This window comes from Thamnophis sirtalis, unplaced genomic scaffold (assembly GCF_051295495.1).
Source record: "Thamnophis sirtalis isolate CommonGarterSnake01/CBP01778 unplaced genomic scaffold, rThaSir2_p1.2 scaffold_7, whole genome shotgun sequence".
NCBI classification, from domain to species: domain Eukaryota; kingdom Metazoa; phylum Chordata; class Lepidosauria; order Squamata; family Natricidae; genus Thamnophis; species Thamnophis sirtalis.
Genome location: NW_028261387.1, coordinates 60,138,809 through 60,158,812, shown reverse-complemented (window position 1 = coordinate 60,158,812; position 20,004 = coordinate 60,138,809). Strand labels below are relative to the sequence as shown.

The 20,004-nt window shown below is 33.7% G+C and overlaps 1 protein-coding gene across 4 annotated transcripts in view; it reads left to right on the top strand.

Annotated features, from left to right (window-relative positions):
• Positions 1–19,606, top strand: part of TRIM33 (tripartite motif containing 33) — a 56,619-nt gene extending 37,013 nt beyond the window's left edge. The window contains exons 9-20 of one of the 4 annotated variants that reach the window (XM_014054047.2): positions 1,453–1,700; positions 2,168–2,329; positions 2,791–2,991; positions 4,339–4,471; positions 4,915–4,978; positions 6,828–6,987; positions 7,500–7,846; positions 8,988–9,111; positions 12,252–12,326; positions 12,695–12,847; positions 14,727–14,777; positions 14,860–19,606. In XM_014054047.2, the coding sequence (XP_013909522.1) occupies positions 1,453–1,700; positions 2,168–2,329; positions 2,791–2,991; positions 4,339–4,471; positions 4,915–4,978; positions 6,828–6,987; positions 7,500–7,846; positions 8,988–9,111; positions 12,252–12,326; positions 12,695–12,847; positions 14,727–14,777; positions 14,860–15,072 (1,931 nt within the window). In that variant the 3' untranslated portion in view covers positions 15,073–19,606. Of the gene's footprint in view, positions 1–1,452; positions 1,701–2,167; positions 2,339–2,790; positions 2,992–4,338; positions 4,472–4,914; positions 4,979–6,827; positions 6,988–7,499; positions 7,847–8,987; positions 9,112–12,251; positions 12,327–12,694; positions 12,848–14,726; positions 14,778–14,859 lie in introns of all 4 variants that reach the window. The other 3 variants (XM_087720165.1, XM_087720167.1, XM_087720166.1) reach the window with 3 other exon arrangements.
• Positions 19,607–20,004: the final 398 nt, after the last annotated feature.

The window sequence follows — 20,004 nt, the reverse complement described above, 5'->3', positions numbered from 1 at the left end:
CAGCCTTGTGGGTATGTACAAAGGCCTACATGTCCACACCAGGTTTTTCCCATGTTCTTCTCCACCAGCAGCACCTCTTACTCTGTTGGAGGCCACTTTTGAGGTTCCCAAACTTCAGGGTAGTGTGAGAGGATGCTTCTGGAAAGGGGGAGATACCCAAACTCCCTGTAACATGTGCAGAGTTCATCATATGGTCCTTTGGAATGGGAAAATACATTGGGAACTGAAAAGGTATTGGAAATGAAATATATAAAACTGTTTGAAAAGATCCTAGAGGTGCAGAAATGTTTAAACTGTATTTTATTTTATTGACATAAATATTTAATATTTATTGACATAAATATTAATTTTTGATAAATACATGTGACAACAATACAATACCTGGGTTATTTTAAAACGGAGCTGACATTGTATACCATTGTCAGATTTTTAAACAATATATTTTTACAGAAGGAACAGAATCTTCCATTCTGTTAATTGGTAGTACAGACCAAGAATAGAGTATTTTAAAAAAAGAATTATGGCCACTGTTCTAGAGAAAATAATATTTCTTATTTTATACAAGAACAAGCTAGTACTTATTAGGGCTGTGTAATGCATCAGATTTAGCTTCTACTGTAAGGAACAGCTAGGCAATTCTGGGAAAGATGCAGCTGCTGTAAAGACATGCAAGGAAGGATATATTTGTAATCAAATTGAAATATTGAGCTATAAATTAAAATGTATCAGAACAACAAGAATAAGAGAAAGTGGTTCATCGAACTATATTCAAAATAGGGGTTTTAAATATTGAATAATCCTGAAAATAACTCAGAGACCATACGTTATGGCAATGACTACAAGCATTAATGAAATTGTAATTAAAATTATATCCATATTTTTCTTTTTAATTTTTTCAATAATAAATATCTTTAAGGACTTAAGTGAAAAAAAATCTAATGTACATGTTGTACAAGAGTTAAAACATTTTCCTCAGCTATGCATCAAAGTTTATGGAAAATCACATGTATATTGAAACTAGGCACTAATTTTTTAAGGAAATTGTTCCATTAACCCTAGTTTGATCAAAGTAAATAATGCAGATACATTAAAATCCACATCTTATACATTCATTAATTAAAAATATGACTTTGAATCCTTTAAAATAAAAAATACAGAGTCCTTTTTGCTCTCTGAGCTTGGTTGTTTGCTTGCAGACATTTCATTAATCAACCTTGATAATGTTACTTAGTTGGGTAATGAAATACCTGAAAGCAAATAGCCAGGTTCAGAAAGCATAGTTCAAGTCCAAGCTACATGTATTATATTCTATTGAAAAAATGCACTAGTTTTGTATTTTTAAAGCTTCATCCCTTAATGTGAAGTTAATGTATGCTAATCACAAACATTTCACTATTAAACTTATTTAAAGTACAAGCGTTGCAGTTAATCATGTTTTCTCCCATTGTCTAGGTAATCTTGTTATTGAAAATAAGCCAACACAAGGTTACACTCCTAATGTAGTAGTGGGACAAGTTCCTCCAGGAACAAATCATATCAACAAACCTCCAGGGCAAATTAATCTTGCACAACTTCGGCTCCAGCACATGCAGCAGCAGGTGTTTGCGCAACAAAAACACCAGCAGTTACAGCAGATGAGGATGGGGCAGCCTGCAGGGCAAATCGCACGCCAGGCAGGTCCACAGATGCTTCAGCAACAGGCAAGTCTTCAGACTCTTTAAATTAAGATACTCATATAAACTCAAAAGATCATTTTCAGGCATAGAATTTACATACAGAGCCAAGGTGGCGCAGTGGTTAATTGCAGCACTGCAGGCTACTGCTAGATCAGCAGGTCAGCGGTTCAAATCTCACCGGCTCAGCGTTGACTCAGCCTTCCATCCTTCCGAGGTGGGTAAAATGAGGACCCAGATTGTTGGGGGCAATATGCTGACTCTCTGTAAACCGCTTAGAGAGGCCTGAAAGGCCTATGAAGCGGTATATAAGTCTACTGCTATTGCTATTGCTATTACATTTAAAGTATATATAGGGCTGCATTTTGTTAATTCTAATATCAGTGCAATGAAGTTTGTTCCCTTATGAAGAAGAGGAAAAACATGGGAAAAGTGGCTAGTGTTTTTCCTCATTTATAGAGCGAGAGTTTTATAAAATTCATTATATTTTGTAGCCTCCACGGTTGATAAGTATGCAGACCATGCAGAGGAGTATGAATTGTGGTGCTTTCCAAGCTCATCAGATGAGAATGGCTCAGAATGCAGCTCGTCACCCAGGGATACCACGCCACAACGGGCCCCAGTATTCTATGATGCAGCCACACTTACAGAGACAAGTATATGCTGTGTGCACATTTTGTTTCCCGCCTTTCATTTTAGAAAAGTGAATCAGTTTTTTTTTTAAAAGTATCAGTATAATTTAGTTATGGAAATGCTTTCAAAATTAAACAGATCATTTCTGTTCTTGCTATTTAAGGAAACAGATTCAAGTTTTATTATAAGAAATCTGAAATTAGACCCAAACATAGTTTTCAAACATAAGGCATGAAATATTCACGGTTGTTAGTTTGCCACAATTTTTTATTGCTTTGATTGTTGACTCTTACAGATTTATTGATCAGAGCTTGTTCTCTGATCAAGGAAAATTTGTGTCTATAAACATCAGCATTAAGTTATGAATGAGAAAATGTTGTTATTATTTTGACTTATTAAAAGTAACAGGTGAAAAATGAATATTGCCCTTCTGGGTAACTAACTTAATAATAATTTCTTTTTTTTTCCTCCCCCCTCTTTTTAGCATTCAAATCCAGGACATGCAGGTCCCTTCCCAGTTGTTTCAGTACATAACAATACTATCAATCCAACAAGTCCTACAACAGCCACCATGGCAAATGCTAATCGTGGTCCAACAAGCCCATCTGTAGCAGCAATAGAGCTTATTCCATCTGTAACTAACCCAGAAAATCTACCTTCCTTGCCAGATATTCCTCCCATACAGGTAATAATATTATATCAAAAAAGAATGAAAGTTAATTGTTACTGAAATTAACATTTAACAGCTTACATTGGAGTAAAATGGTTTACAATTTGTATAAGAAAAATAAAATCCAATCTGTAGGATGTCTTTATTAGAATGTCTCTTCTTGCACTGGAGGCTGTAAGAATGGCAAGATTTTTGTTTGTCTTCACTCAATCTTGAAATTTATTGCACAAATTAAACAGTCCAAGGTTAATATTTCTCGTGATCAAAGATGTGTACAGAAGATTTTGTGTGTGTGCGTGTGTGTATGTGTGTGTGCGCGCGTAAAAAAAAGTCAAAATGGCAAATGCAAATGCTGCCCACAGTCACCTTGTAGGGAAATGGTTGGCATACAAATTTAATAAACAAATAAATAAAATAAGCTATGTGTTCTCTATATTTTGATGATTTGGCTTTTTGATCACTTTGGTATAAATGATTTTAAAATGTACCCAGTCTTTTGCCACTGATTTACATCCCCCCTCCCCATAACCTCCTAAGGCACAGCCTTAAAGATGCCTCCAGAATGTGAATGCACATCTGCTTGCACAGCACTCTTAGTTGCTCCATTAATTTTGGATTGAAAGTGACTACTGTGCTGTTTCCTGAATATTTTAAGAGAGACTTGATTGGAAAATACATATTTGTAAATTATTTCTATTTGTCAATTGTGCTAATTTGTTCTGGGAGGAGGGGAAACATTATAATTTCTTTTTTAACAGCTTGGAAATAATATGGTTCTTTTGTCTGCTATAACATTTATCTGGCCTCCCTGTGTAATTATCATTTAAAGGTACAGATTGACCGAATGTCTCTGTAAAATTTACAACCTACTAATGGGTGTGAGATTGTTTCAATTTTCTTGTCCTTACATGGATAAATACACTCAGATATAGAAATTTTTTTTATATCTGCCTTGAAGTGCAGATGGAAGAATGTTAAATCTAGCTTTAAAGAATGTGAAAAAAAGAATGATTCTTAGCTTAGGGGAAAATAGATTTAACAAATAAATTGCTGGTTGCCATATAATTCAAATTCTGGCATGTTGTAAAAAAGCCTGTTAACTTAAATCTGGAACTTGACATCTCTTATTTTTTAATAGTTAATTATAACCCAATGGTTTTAAGAATAGTGGAAAGAGGCTATATGAAGTCACCCTATGTTCTACTGCCTGTTTCCAGATCATTGTCCTAGCATATTGTTGGCTTTAGATTTTTTTTAATATCCTTCAGAAAAAAATATAGATAGTTTCAAGAGGTCATTTCTAGCATACTACATTTAGACTTGGCAAATTCACTGTATGAGTGGTTTTTTTTTAAATTTCAGCTAGAAGATGCTGGTTCCAGTAACTTAGATAATTTACTAAGTAGATATATCGCAGGTAGCCATCTACCCCCTCAACCCATAAGCAGTATGAATCCCTCTCCTGGACCCTCAGCACTATCTCCGGGCTCATCAGGTAAGCTGAGAAAGACATCACAATAGACATTTTAATTTTTGTATATAAAACAACCAATAGTTATTTTGAAATTTTACTCAGCTTTTTCTAGTAACTTGCACAGCAAAGAGGCTGAATGTTTTTTGCTTCAATGTATGGACTTTTTATATTACGACTGTTTAGTTAAATGTAATCAAAGTAGGTTTTTTCCATGAGTAGGCAGTCCCCCCCCCCTTCATCTAATATCACATATATGAAAAGACAAAAGTAATTTTGTAACTTCGTTTTCAAGAGAATGAAGCTGAATTAGATTTAGAAGGCTATAGGGTTTGAATGCTGGAAAGCTTCATAATAGCTGGGATTTAAAAATGTAACACTGTTTAGTATGAACTGTTGAAACTGTGCATTGCCAGAAATGTTCCCTGTGATATGCTATTATAATAAACTCATCCTTCCTTCCTTAGGTTTATCCAATTCTCATACTCCTGTGAGGCCACCCAGTACATCCAGCACAGGGAGTAGAGGCAGGTGAGTTAATTGACTTCAAAAACAGGACCTCCATTTTAAATGTATGTTGAAGTTTCCAGAGCATTGAGTACGTAACTAGGAACATAAATTCCAGTTTAAGACAAAGGTTTGCTGTTATTAATTGCAAAGTCATGTCTGACCCATCGCGACCCCATAGTAAATGTTCCTCCAGGCCTTCCTGTCCTCTACCATCCTCTGGAGTCCATTTAAGCTCACACTAACTACTTCAGTGACTCCATCCAGCCACCTCATTCTCCATCGTCCCCTCCTCCTTTTGCCTTCAATGCTTCCCAGCATTAGGCTCTTCTCCAGTGAGTCCTTCCTTCTCATTAGGTGGCCAAAGTATTTGAATTTCATCTTCAGGATCTGATCTTCTAAAGAGCAGGAACTGGGAAAATCATAGCCTTCACTATACACACTTTCGTTGGCAGAGTGGGGCTGTACAATTTATCTATGAATTAAAAGACATAGAAGACATAACTATACATTATTTTTAATTTCTGCCTTGTATAAGAAGTAACATCATTCTCTAATGTTTTTACTGTGCTCATTTGCAAATTGAATATATACTCATAATGGAAGAGAGAACCCTGAAAATAGGGTTGTTGCCTTTTCTCTAGCACGCAGAACTAAAATAGAAAGGTTTGCCACAGTTCTTTGAATGAGAAGAGGTCTCTTCCCTTTCATTTACATTTCCACTTAACTTCATGTGCCGGCTGTGTCTCTTCCCCTTGCATACATGTATAAACACCTCCCTCTCCCAACAGAAACACAAAAAGGAATCGGGTAAAGAGATGGAGATGAGTTAAGAGGAATTGAATAGGAAAGGAAATAAGAAATGGAAGAAGGGGAAAAAGTGGATAGAGTTGAGGTGAAGGGAACAGGTAATTGAATAGAGACAGGAAGGAAAGGAGAGAAAATATATGCTCTATTTAGATGTCACAGAAATAATTACCATATTTTTTGGAGTATAAGATGCACTGGAGTATAAGACGCACCAAGGTTTTGAAGAGGCAATATTTTTTAAAAAGTAGGTAGGTAGAGGGATAGAGAGAGAGAAATACAGTAGGTGAGTAGGGAGAGAGAGAGGGGGTAGGTAGGTAGATAGAGGGAGAGAGAGAGAAATATAGTAGGTAGGGAGAGAGAGAGAGTAGGTAGGTAGATAGAGGGGGAGAGGGAGGGAGGAAGAGAGAGAGAGAGAGAGAGAGAGAGACCTGATTTATCAAGAACTAAAAGAGCAAGATAAAATAAGATATATACAGTTTCTAAATTGGAAACTAGCACAATACTGTACGTGACATTATATTGTATTTGTACTGTGGAAAAAATGCTTAGGGTCCCTCAGGGTTTTGATGCCTTCATAAAGAAGAGCTAAACAACTTTTTGAAATAAATCTGACTTTAAAACACAAAACAAATGGAAAGAATGATTCAGTGATATAATTTATTTTTGAAAATTTATGTTGCTAAAATAAACATTTAAAGTTATTTGCAGAAAAAAATATGAAAATAAACTTTACTATTCCAGGCAGAATGTTTAAGTGGGGAGTTTTTTTTCTCAATAGTTGTTTTAGATGTCATTTTTAGGATTCTACAAGCCTGATTTCATATTAAGTAGACACCATGCTTTCATACATTAAAAAAATGAAAATATATACAAGTATATTAAAAATGAAGAATTTAACAAATAAAAATATTAATTGCAGAGTTACTTCTGTTGATCTTATTATTGAATAATTATGTTCCTTACATACTTTTTGGAGGAAGGATTTTAATAGGTTTGGGGATGTTTATTTCTCAGAATTTTTATCAGAGGGATGTTTAATTTGCATAACTTGTATACTTTTCAGTTGTGGCTCATCAGGCAGAACCGTTGAGAAGAACAATATTAGCTTTAAATCTGACCATGTAAAAGTTAAACAAGAACCTGGCACAGAGGAAGAGGTGTGTGGTTTTTCAGGACCTGTGAAGCAAGAAAAAACAGAAGATGGCAGGAGAAGTGCCTGCATGGTAAGATTCTATTTCTGTGTTACACTATTTTGACACAGGATTTCTAAGCAGTGAGGAGAATTGAAGACATTAATTATTTTCTACAGAGTAGCTGTTATTTCCATAGAGGTTACTATAGTGCTAGAAATATTTAACAATTCTATTTTAGTACCATGTTTTGTTTTCCTTGAGCCTGTCCTTGACCAAGTTGCTTTGGTTCATAAATCAAACTAAGAGAAAAGAGCAAGCTCAGGTGCTTGGCTCAGTATTAGCCAACTATTGTTAATTTAATAAACCATGGCTAAACCTTGGCAGCATGATGCATATCTTAGAATATTGAATTGGATCTATATCTATTCATTTATTCAATCAAGCTCAGAGAGCACTAAGGACCTCTCATTTCAACCCTGAGCTATAAATATTCTCCTTTATTGGTACTCATGTTTAGAATAGCTTATTAAAATAAATGAGGTGGGGGAAGGGTACACCCAAGGGAAAGTTTCTTAGTCTTTACACTTGTGCCTTTATTTTAGCTTAGCAGTCCTGAAAGCAGTTTGACGCCACCACTTTCTACAAGCTTACATCTGGAAAGTGAGTTAGAAGCACTGGGAAGTATAGACAACCATGTAAAAACTGAACCAACAGAATTGAATGAAAGCTGTAAACAGTCTGGACATGGTCTTGTAAATGGCAAATCTCCAGTACGTAGCCTCATGCACCGGTCTGCCAGGGCTGGAGGAGAAGGCAACAATAAAGATGATGATCCGAATGAAGACTGGTGTGCTGTGTGCCAAAATGGGGGAGACCTTTTATGTTGTGAAAAGTGTCCTAAAGTTTTCCATCTGACATGTCATGTACCTACTCTCCTCAGCTTTCCAAGGTATGAAAATATTATTATGTTACATCCCGTAAGAGTTTGGTGTGATCATTTGTACTAAGATATAATATTGAATATTAAAAATATAATATTGAGGTGGTGATGTTCCCTCTGCAGGTTGTTACTATATTGGAATGAGGTGCTCTTGGAGCATTAGGAGTTTTGATTATTAGTATTGGTAGGTTTTTAATATTATTTTAAAGTGGCCTAAAATGTGTAATAAATACTAAATACATAAATACAGTCACTTATACTTATATAGCAGTTACTTATTTAACATGAGATATTGCTACAGCTATGATCTCTGTGAAGCAATTATGCTTTGTTTCATACTAAACAGCGCACAAGAGAAAGTATTCCATCCCGTCTTAAATGCTTTGGGAAGAGTTGGTCCTCATAATTATACATATGCAAGGCACTTGGTTAAAAAATTGTAGGTTGCAGTACGTTAGGGTAATTCTTTATCATTACATTAACTAAAAACCCTGTGAAAGGTGAATTTGTGTTATTCTAGTGAAAAATATTAAACGCATTTTGCATTTTATTTCTATATTTTTTTAATTTTTTACAAGGCCATTAACTGATTTTAATACAGGTAGTCCTTGCTTGGCAAATACAACTGGGACCATTAACTCTGAAGATAAGCAAAACGTCATGTAACTCTTGACGGACACATGACATCACTTTCCACGTTGAGTCACTATGGGTCATTAAGCCAGACATTATAGGACATCAACTTGCAATTGTACTGTCAGCTTTTGTTTGTTGGAAGCCAGTTATGAAATGCTTAAATGACAATTATGACTATGGGATGCTGTGACAGTAGCAAACACCCACTCGTTGTGAAGCGCCTGAATGTTGGCCATACGATTGCAAGGATGCTATGATAGTTGTAAATGTAAGAATTATTTGTAAAGTTACTTTTCCAACTGTTTGAACAGCACTTTTTCTGCAAGTGCAGTGTCCACTATGTTCAGATCAACCAAATGTTGATCTGTTGGTTGTGACAGGAATAGACGGACCAGCATGCACACACACACATTCATGTATTATATGCATGATTTGATTAATGGGAGATTTGGATTTATATATTTAGAAGATTTATAATATTTTATGTAGATTTCTGTATGATTTTTTTTTCTAGTGGAGAATGGATATGTACCTTTTGTCGAGATCTTCTCAAACCTGAGGTAGAATATGATTGTGATAATTTGCAGCACACCAAGAAGGGGAAAACTGCACAAGGATTGAGTCCTGTGGACCAAAGGGTAGGTGTCTCATGCTTTAGGTATCTTGTTCTCAAATTTAATCCAACTATCTTGGCTTTCTTGTGGCATATGTTCCTTTATTTAGTTTACATTTTATTTTACATAGTCAGCAACTATCATCTAACTATGTAAACCAAATCAAGAAACCAACTTTATGAGTTAAAACTACCTTTATTAATATTGTCTATAATAACATAATCTCGCAATTCTTTTGTGCTTGCTTCTCTGTCTGTCTTCCTGCTTCTCTCCCTCTCCCTTTCTGTTCCTCTCTCTTCTCTTTTCTTCCCCTCCTCTCCTCTCCTCTCCACTCCACTCCACTCCTTTCCCTTCAAATTCTCATGTAAATTAGGGAGGTTTCTGCCTAAGTCTTTTCATCTACTTTCTTCTTGTTTTAGACTTCAGTGGATATAGAAAGTCTACACACCTTTGTTAAAATGCCAGGCTTTTGAATGTAAAAAAAATCCAGACTAAGATAAAATACTTCAGAATTCTTTCCATCTTTAACATAAGATTCAAGCTGTGCAATTATATTGAGAAGCAAATGGAAATCTTTTAGCAGGGGGAAAAAAACAATAAAAACTAATGCTTTGTTGAAGCGCCTTTTGGTTTAATGACAGCATTAAGACTTTTGGGGTAAAAGCCCAAAAGTAATCAGGCACATCTTGCTTTGGGAATTTTGCAAGTCACTCTTCCTTGCAAAAGTGCTCCAAATCTGTCAAATTTATACCTTGAAGTGATTTATCTTGGTCTGATTTTTTTCTACATTAAAAAAACCTGGCATATTAACAGAAAGGACATTTAGACTTTCTACATACACTGTAACTGTAAGACATGTTGCATTTCATGCACACCCAGCTTCGAAACATAATAAAGGTCTACTGTTCTTTTCTCAATCAGGTTTCCCTGTTTTCCTCAATTCCCTACAATGATAATGGAATATGTATCTGAGATGGGAACTCACTACATCAAGCCATTTATCCTAAAGTTTCCATTCATATCATTTTTTAAAAAAAATAGCTGGCTGTTTGCAAATTCTCAGTGTATTTGAAACTGTTTTTATTAAATTGTACCATTTAGTTTGCATTCAGCAATTCAACAAAATTTTGTACATAAACAGAGATGAATGTCATGTTATTTTTTGTTTTTCCATGAAATTTTAGTTGTTTCTCACTTGGCTACAGCATCTGGACTGTAGAATTCAGATATCCACTAAATGGAAACAGAGAGTTGAAGTTTTCTGTGTCTGTTGACTAGTGATAATATGGATTATTTATGTAATTAATTTGATTTAGGTGTTCTCTAACTCCAAACTGGGTGGCTCACAATATAACAAAGTGGATCTATTGGGATATAGCTTTACAAGTCTTCAATCAGTGGAGAGCCAATAATTTCACCGCTTTGACCAATGTGTAGTGCTGTCAAGAGATCCCTTTGTTTACAGCAAGAATGAATCACAATTTTAAAATAATCTAAATCAGTGAATTTTCATTTTTCTGTGATATGTATAGTAGTATAGCATTTTTGCTTTTTTACATTTAAAAAACTATTATTAAAAAAGAACTATAATTCTATCTTCTTAGAGATTTGAGGCCATTTCTTAATTCCATTTATGCAGAATATCTTCTGAATCTTGTCTTTGGCATTTAATTACTCTTACTCAGGGGTGTCAAACTCACGTTGTCACATCAGCGTCACATGACGTATCAGGACTTTTTCCCCTTCACTAAATCGGGTGTGGATGTGGCCAGCTTGTGATGCATCTGGCCCATGGGCCATGAGTTTGACAGTCCTGCTCTTAGTCATTGAATTTTCTCCTTCCTTTACTTATTCTTGTGGAAATTTTTACCTATGCTTATAGTTTTTCCCCCCAACTCTTTCTGTATGTTCTGTATGTTCCATTGAATTATCCTATATCATAACTAAGCCAAATTTGGTCATTTAATGTCCTAGTGCTTTTACTTTTCTGTTACAGTATAATAAGCATATAATATGATATGATAACCCTTAGAAGGAATCCCACAGACTGCAATAAGCATATGATTTGATTTGCTTAGAAGTAATGGCATAGAGCGTGATCAAGAAAGTTATCGGACATGTCTTTTAAATCAGTTATTATTTTCCACTCCCCACCCCCACAAACCTGAACATATTGCTTTATTGTTGTTGTAATATTTTGGGCTAATAACTGGCATGGACTATATGCGATTCTGAGCTGTGCTTAGAGGGTTTTAACTGTGATAATAACCATGGCCAATTGTAGGAAATAAATTATTCCATTATTTCAATACTTAATCGAAACTGCTGTTTCTAAGCGTAATTAATTGGGCTGGTTATAAAGTAGCAAGATATGTGTGGTGTAGGATGAATTGTCTCCTAGGAACCATAAAACTATAAGTATCTCTGGTAATTGGAAGGCAATGTTCCCAATATGAAGTTTTGGGGAGATATTTGACTTTGAAGTATATTTGGCAGAAATTAGAGGTACTGCCTTTTGAATGACTCTAAGGAGGCTATAGGATTCTTTGCAAGGAAAGCTGATATGCTTTATCTGCCTTCCACTGGGAGCAAAGACTATTTTGTCAGATTACGCTCATAAGATTACTTTTAATTTGGAGTTTCCTTATCATTTTGGTTTATATTTTAGTTTATATTATATTTGTTTTATTGCTATTGAACAGCAGTTAATGGAAAAATAGGTTATTATTGATGCATGGAATATGTTGTGCTCAGTATTGTGATAATATGCACAGTGTTTTTTAAAACATGAATTAGGTTTGTCAATGACTCTCACCTTGAAATGATGCCTTGACATTTAGAAGTAACACATAATATTTACAGACATGCCAGATCATAAATAGCTTTTGAAATACTTTACAATTCTGAAAGTTACTTCCTTGTGACTTTGTTTAGATCCAAAGCTTTGAAGGCAAAAGGAATTAGTTGCACGGATATGAAAATATATAGAACTAATCTCTGTTGATTCCAGATAATCTAGATACTGGTAGTTTGTTTGCAAACTGAATTAGGTTTTGAGAACTTTATTGTTCTGAAAATTGAAGGATAAGCACATAAGTAATTAACAAAAATTCAGTCTTTTAAGAATGAAATAATTTTAATTGAGTTTGTTTTTCCTCTACAAGAAATGTGAGCGCCTCCTACTTTATCTATATTGCCATGAGCTGAGTATTGAATTCCAAGAGCCAGTTCCAGCCTCGGTGAGTGATGTCATATACATTACCTAGAGATGATAGAATGTAAATATTTATTTTTAAGAGTCTAAAATTGGTGATCAACATTTGACAGTCATAGTTGCTATTATGTTATGAATGGTATTTTGCATTATGTACTTTTAAAAAAGTATCTATTTACAAAATTGTTGGATCAGCAATGTTGATGGAGCTATGAAGGAGAATTTCCACATTTAAAAATAATATAACAATTTTGCATTTTTTAGTATGTGTTTTCAAAATGTTTGGGTCTGATTTTAAAAATGAAAATGCTTCACACAGAAAAATATTCTACTGTAAAAGTATGTTTTTAAAATTTTCTCTCTTCTAATGTGACTGCATTTTTTTCTGAACAGATACCAAACTACTATAAAATAATAAAGAAACCAATGGATCTATCTACAGTAAAGAAAAAACTGCAGAAGAAACATTCACAACATTATCAGACACCTGAAGATTTTGTGGCAGATGTTCGGCTGATCTTCAAGAACTGTGAAAGGTTTAATGAAGTATGTTAACTTCCAACATGTAGAATTGTTTTGACGATTAAAAAAATATCTTCTGTGTCTTTATACAGACTTTAATTACAAGTATTTCCAAATTCTGCGTGTGGGATGGAAATAGTGTCCCATATGTACCTGTACAAAGATATGGCTGGGCACAGATTGAGCCTCAGACTTAGTCACTTATTATATACAGATATGATAATGTAAATTGAATCCTGAGGACATTCTTGGTCTTCTGGTTTCTTTACTGATTTTAATAGTGAATCAGTTAAATGCTAGGTTGCATGCACAAGCTGTTTCATGCCTCCTTTTTGTGGAGACATTGTCTTTTCAATAGCACATTGTTACCTAGCCCAAGCAGCAAAAAAGCAGAAATCCTCTTTGTGTGAATGATTTAGTAGATATGTAAAAGCACTGAAAGCAATAGAAAACAAGATAGGTCATTAATAAATAATTTTACATGATGTACTCATAGATTATCTTTAAATTTAGAGCATTTTGTGAATGATAAATAGTTTTGAAAAGTAATTTTAAATCAAGATTACATGAAGATTTTCATGTAATAAAATAAACAGTAAAGCAGGATTTAAACAAAGGCAGGGAGGCATGAGCCATCAGTCGCTAAAGGACTTATAATAGAACAGGTTTTGTGATGGAAATAGCTGTAGAATACGTGGCCTGATGAAAACTGAATAGCTGTTGTTTAAAAATGGACACTGAAGCAAGTCGATCCTCTGGCTGCTTAAATAGCATCTTTTAAAAGTTTGGAAACCATTCTGCAAGGCAGTCTGTTAGTTAGATTCCTTATTAATTGAAAATTATCTTGCTAGTTTAGGCAATTCAGATAACAAAGCCTTCTTAAAATAAAACAAATAATTAATGGTAATTTCAACTATATAGAAAAATGCTGAAATAATATGGTGTTTTTGAAACATCAAAAATATGGCATGTGAACCTAATACACAATGTTTATGGGAAAAGAAATAATCAGTAGGCACCTAAGATATTTTTTGACTCCATGAAAATTGGCCACATTTAATCATATTTAAATTAGAACTGTTAACATCTATATAAAGCATTTGGATCCAGTCTTTATTATCTATGTTATCTAAAACCATTATTATATCTCCCATTACTAGGAGGTTTTATTTAAGTATGCTCAGAGACTCTTGAAAAAGAATACTGAATTTTCTATAGGACAGAATGTGAAAACCTCAGTTTCATTTAAAGTGGGTTATAATCTTTGTCCTGGTTTAATATTAATACCTGCATATAAAATTCCAATACTTATAGTAAATCTCAGAAATGTAAGTTTTTAATGTATTGAATTACGCTAAGCAGTTGTAACTTTAATTTAAACTTGGATTGTAATAGATGAGGCTGAAGAATTTTTCAAAATAAAATTAATTTTAAGAAAAATGAACGCACTCACAGTGAAAGGAAATTTTCATGGACAGATAAATGCGGTTAGAATAGACTAAAAAAGAAACTTGCCCTTTTTTCTTACTGCAGTTATCACATTTAGATCATGACAAGAAGAACTGAACTGGAAGGTAGTGGGATAGCACTTTCTTGATAAGAAATGACAAAGGAATCCTGATGGAAGAAATTACTGCCGAGCATTTATAACACAATTATTCTATTTACTGTACAGCTCAATTTTGGATTTCTGTGCTTAGTATCAGTTTGGCAAAACTGATCATTTGTTAACAGATCACATACCCAAATTTAGCAATGGGACCTTATGAAGTGTCACTTCTGTGTCACAGTTTTTAGAAATAAATTGCCATCATGGCTGAGTTTCATCATCCATTCCTGTACAGTCTCATAACTTTAGAAGGGATTATAATTTCCTTTGTTTTGACTCTGGTATCCTTTTTAGATGATGAAAGTTGTTCAAGTTTATGCAGAAACACAAGAGATTAATTTGAAGGTAAGCTTTTCAGACCATGCACACTTGCTGAAGAGATGTTTATTACCAATTGGTGAATGTTACTATCTTTTTTACTTTGCAGGTTGATTCAGAAGTAGCACAGGCAGGGAAAGCAGTTGCATTATACTTTGAAGATAAACTTACAGAGATATACCCAGGCAGGATCTTCCAGCCTTTACCTGAATTCGAGCAAGAAGAAGATGATGCTGAAATAACTGATGATTCAGATGAAGATTTTATACAACCACGTAGAAAACGTCTAAAATCAGATGAAAGACCGGTGCATATAAAGTAAACTGATTAAATGGACCCAAACTATTGTAAAGAAAAACATATTTAAATGTTCCTGGGATATTATCGTGGCTTTAGTGGCCATTTTATTGATAGTGTTCAGACAGTATTAGATTACAAAAAACATTTGTACAGAAACATTCTTGTCTAAGGGGGGAAAGCTTTCAACCTCTGTTATTGCTCTTGTGTTTTGTGGATTTTTTTTGTGCTGGATTTTTATTTTCCTTTTTCACTCCTTCATTTACAGTCGTTTGAGATTATTAACATTCATTCAGGAACAAGTTTTTATATGATGACATTTGTATGAACAATGCATTTTTGTCACTACCTAATAATAACTATTTCTGTAGGATTGGACCAAGACAGATCATATTTCACATTCATACTGGGTTGTGGTTTAAATTCTAAGCAACCTTTCTCTTCATGTAACCAGATCTGCTGGTTGTGTGATTTTCTTTTTGATATTCAACATCTTATCCAAGTGATATTGCAAGTATCATACTTCATTGGGTCAAATAGCCAGGCTCTGCAGTCTTTTATTATGTATAGAAGTATCATAACATCATTAAATCATCTTGAATTTGAGAATGCAGGAGTGCGAGTTCTTCATATGTGCTTTATTGACTTTGGTTGCAATTCATGTTTTTAAGTAGGATTCATAATATTAAATGGAAGTCCCATGCACAATACACCTCAGCAACATTTTTGGGGGGTATTTTGTCTATTTCTCTTCCCTTTTAAGGCAGGATGTTGGCTACAAAACCAACTAAAATATAGATTTTAGTACTTTCAGAACTAGCCTATGATGTTAATAACTGGTGACTGTCCAGTCTTCCCTACTAACAGTTTCTGATAGACTACTATCAGCAAACTAGTACCTTTGTCAACTACCAAATGTGTAAACTTTCCTGTATTCACTCTGTCTTATTTGTAAATAATGGTACTGTAAATTCTTTCAGGCAGCAACATTTGCTGGACTGTTTTTAAGCTAATATGTATTCTTACTAATGTTCCTAATCAAGAACAGATTTTAATATGCTCTTTGTTTCTTAAGCAGTTCATAATTTGAAGTTCTGTATTATTTTGTTAGATCTATTCAGTTTTCTTCAGAAGCAGCTTAAATTGAAGAAAATAATGTGCCCTTTCAGGCTAAGTTACTTGTCTATTCTTAAATCTAGAAAACGGACCAGCATATCAGACAAGTAACTAGTTGAATAATAATATGCAGTTATCCATGCATAACAAAGCTCTTCGAAGACAAGAAAAATCTGCATTATTGTAATTCAATGTCAAACAGGTAAAAATCCTTATATGCTTGGTGTAGGTCTGTATTAAACTATTTCAAACCCTTATATAGAATATTTTAATGCCTGTTTCAAAAAGGCAAACTATAATGAGGTAACCAAAACATAAGCTTTACTGTGACATTAAGTGTATTGATTATGGCCAATAGTTCACAGTATATGAAGAATTGATCTATACAGTAGAGTTGAATAGTTTCTATTTTCCAATGTATTCCCAGTGATTCCAATGCCTGACTTCAATTTTCCCTGAGAGAGGCAGACAGGATGGTTCTCTAACATGAAAGTAATTAAAGATATTTATGACTTTAATTCACTTTCTTAGATAAACAGTATATTAAAAATGAAAGGAGTCCAGGAATTTATTTTCACAAAAGGTTTTATTTAAAAAATCAACTCTAAATTGTATGTTTTATGAATATATATTAGTCTACATTGTGACCAAATTAAATTTAGAGAAGTCAGTTCAGAGAGATTGGAAGCAAATTTCATGATCATAGCTGTCGTTTCCACATATAAAAGGCAACATTCTAACTGGACTATGTAATGTTTTCTATATATAGTGTTATTATCCTTTTTTTTCCAAATGTAGAGATGACATTACTTAGCTTGAGAGATCTAACATACAGGTAATCAGCATAGCCTAGTTTGAGTGTCACTTTTTATTTGCAATTAAAAATATGAGGGTGAATGGGAGGATGTTCCCTCTCAGTGTGTTTACTCTCCGACAAGTTCTGAAAAAATGTCCACCTATGCAGTTAGTGCAAGCATCAAATGCAAGAACAAAATGCTAAATCACCGTTGGATGAAATAGTACTTCTTATGTATACTGAAGTTCTTCATATCTCAATTTAAAATGAATAAAACTATTTCTTAATTAAATTGAATATATGCAGATTCTGCAAAAGAGAACTGGTATTGAGCTAATTTAGTTTCTTTCCCATTCTGAAACTGCAATGGAAAAGTAATAGATTTAAGTATATTAAATTATATGAATACCTTTTTTACTTTTTTGCAAAAACATAATTTGAGACATTAAATTGATTATCTGCTACCTGAAACATAGTAGATAATAACATTCTGCATAGACTCTATAAGTCTATATAAATTGCTAGAATCATTTCTTGAATATATTCATAGCTGGAAATGATGTGCAGTCTTGATGAGCTTTTCCCAGTGATGGTAAGAAGTATATCACAATAGAACTTCTGTCACTTTTACAACTGAAAAGAAGCCTATGATTGGCATATCACAGGCATCTGTGCAATTATTGAGCTACATTGGGTTTGAAAACATAGTTTATTTTGGAGTATGTTCTTCATATATCTACTTTCTAGTGAATAATGGGGCTTTCCTTGCATGTGAACTGGATTTACCTGGGCTTCATAAATTACAATGTAACTTATATCTGATATGGTCCCAAAGTATTTTGTCATATAATTTGACTTTTTAAACTATGACTTCAAATATTCTTGCTAAAAAACAAAACAAAAAACTCTTTCCCTGGTTGTATAGGTTCCAAACATTTAAGTTAATCCAAAGAAGAAAAAGGCAGCTTACTTTGAAACAGGAAGGATAACAAATGTACAGCGTGCTGATTGTGGACTTCTCAATTACCTCAGCAGGTCCCCTGCCTTGTACTTACTAGTGATTAGTGTTAGTTTAACCAGCTAAGTATGTTCAGGTCTTACTTAACTGTGGCCGACAATTAAGTGTCCTATCATATATTATTAAGGCTGATTTACTATCCAAAAAGGGTGGCTTTGCCCCTAGCTTTTAAAGTAGATACTGTATGCTGTAAAATGTAGATAGCCTTTTTCATGAGAAAAATTCCCATTAATAATATTTGAGGTGGCATTGACTGTCAGCGTACTCAACACTGGATAGAAGAGCAGAATGTTTTATAAACATTTCTGCAAGCCACTGCATCAAAGTAGTATTTTTTAACGAATCATCCCAATTTGCCATTCTGTTGTATAATGTAGTTTTATTAGCCAGTCCCATTTACGTGAAAGTTATGGCAACACTATCTTGAAGTTGAAAATGTTACGTGCTGGATGTAGGCTTTCTCTCTTTCCACTTCTCCTTAGCAAAAAAGCAATAAAACTGCTTTGTCTGTTGCCTGTTTAGCATGGCAGGAGTCCATTTCCTTTGGGAGTGGTTTTATAGGAAAGTTTTTGTATGTGTATCACCCAAGTCTAGCTTTTAACAAATAAAGTGTGCAGTTATAGTGTGGCATTTTATTTTAAAAATTGGGGAAAGTTAACATATTTTTTTAAGAAGTAGGTGTTTCAGTAAATAATGGAGGTACTTTTTTAAAAACTTTATATGCCACAATTTACATAGACCTATTTCAAAGTAATTCATAAGATTGTGATTTTGGATATGGCCACCACCTCTTTGCTTCAGTGATGCATGTGCAGTAACTCCACTCATTTGTTGTTTTTTGTGTCCGCCTATCTGCTAATCTACTTTTAAAATGCATCCTAATCAAAATTGTTTTGAAAAATTGAAGTTATTTTGATTTCTTAATTTAGTAGCTGATTTGACAATGATAACACACAACTTTCTCTTTTCTATTCAATTCTTTTCAAGTAGGGAGCTGCTCTTTTCTTTTAAAATGATCTGTGACTTTGTATAAACAAATTCAAAGAATTTTATAGATCTCTCACACGTTTCAGCATTCCCGTAGTGTGAACATAAATTTTGAAATGGAAAATGATGCATGTTAAAGGCCTGCCAATGTAGGCGTTTGTTAATTCAAAATGCCATTAAACATGTATATATGAGGTCGATAAAGATTTGTGCAATTGAAAGCCTGTTTTAATTTTATATGTAAACATACAAATCAAAGGGTTCAATTCCCAGTATTCCTTCTTTCTGGTAATTAAAACTGGTACTTTTTGCACATAGTTAACTTTACTGATTCTTTTTAAAAAGTGCTGTTTCTGTGGTATTGTATTCTCTGAATAATATTTAATTTTTTTAACAAGTTAACGTTTCTAATTGTTCAGTTCCTGTGTTTTTTGGCTGATGTGTAATAAAAGCATTTTTCTTTACATGATTATTTAATACATTTAGCAACCTGTAAATATTTCTTGTTAAGTGCTCTGGAATGTGGTGTAGCAATTGTATTAGAACAGTTTTAAAAAGCATTGTTTTGAAAACCACTTTGTTTTGGTTATTTCTATTAAATTAGAAAAGGAAGAGCTTTTCAAATGAGTATTGTTTTGTAAATTCAAGGACTCCATAGACCTACTGATACTGTTTTATTTGATAAATTATTAGCATGGGAAAATTATGAAAATTTGGCTAATATTTACACAGTGTCTTAAGAATAAGGGTTATCATTTAGCATATTACATACACAAGCCTTTTACAATATCTCTATATGTTGGTTATAATTCATCTAAACATCAATTTAAACATGCATACAGAAATAAATCCTCAATGTACATACTATGATGTTTTATTCTGAAAAGGAACGAGATTGAAGAGAGAACATTTTCTCAGTTATAAAGACACATTTTCCAACTTTCTATTCAGGGTGCCCTTTCACTTTAAATATTGTATTCTACAATATTAACTATCCTGTGTTTTATTCACCAGTTTTGTACCTGAGTGTAAATAGATGA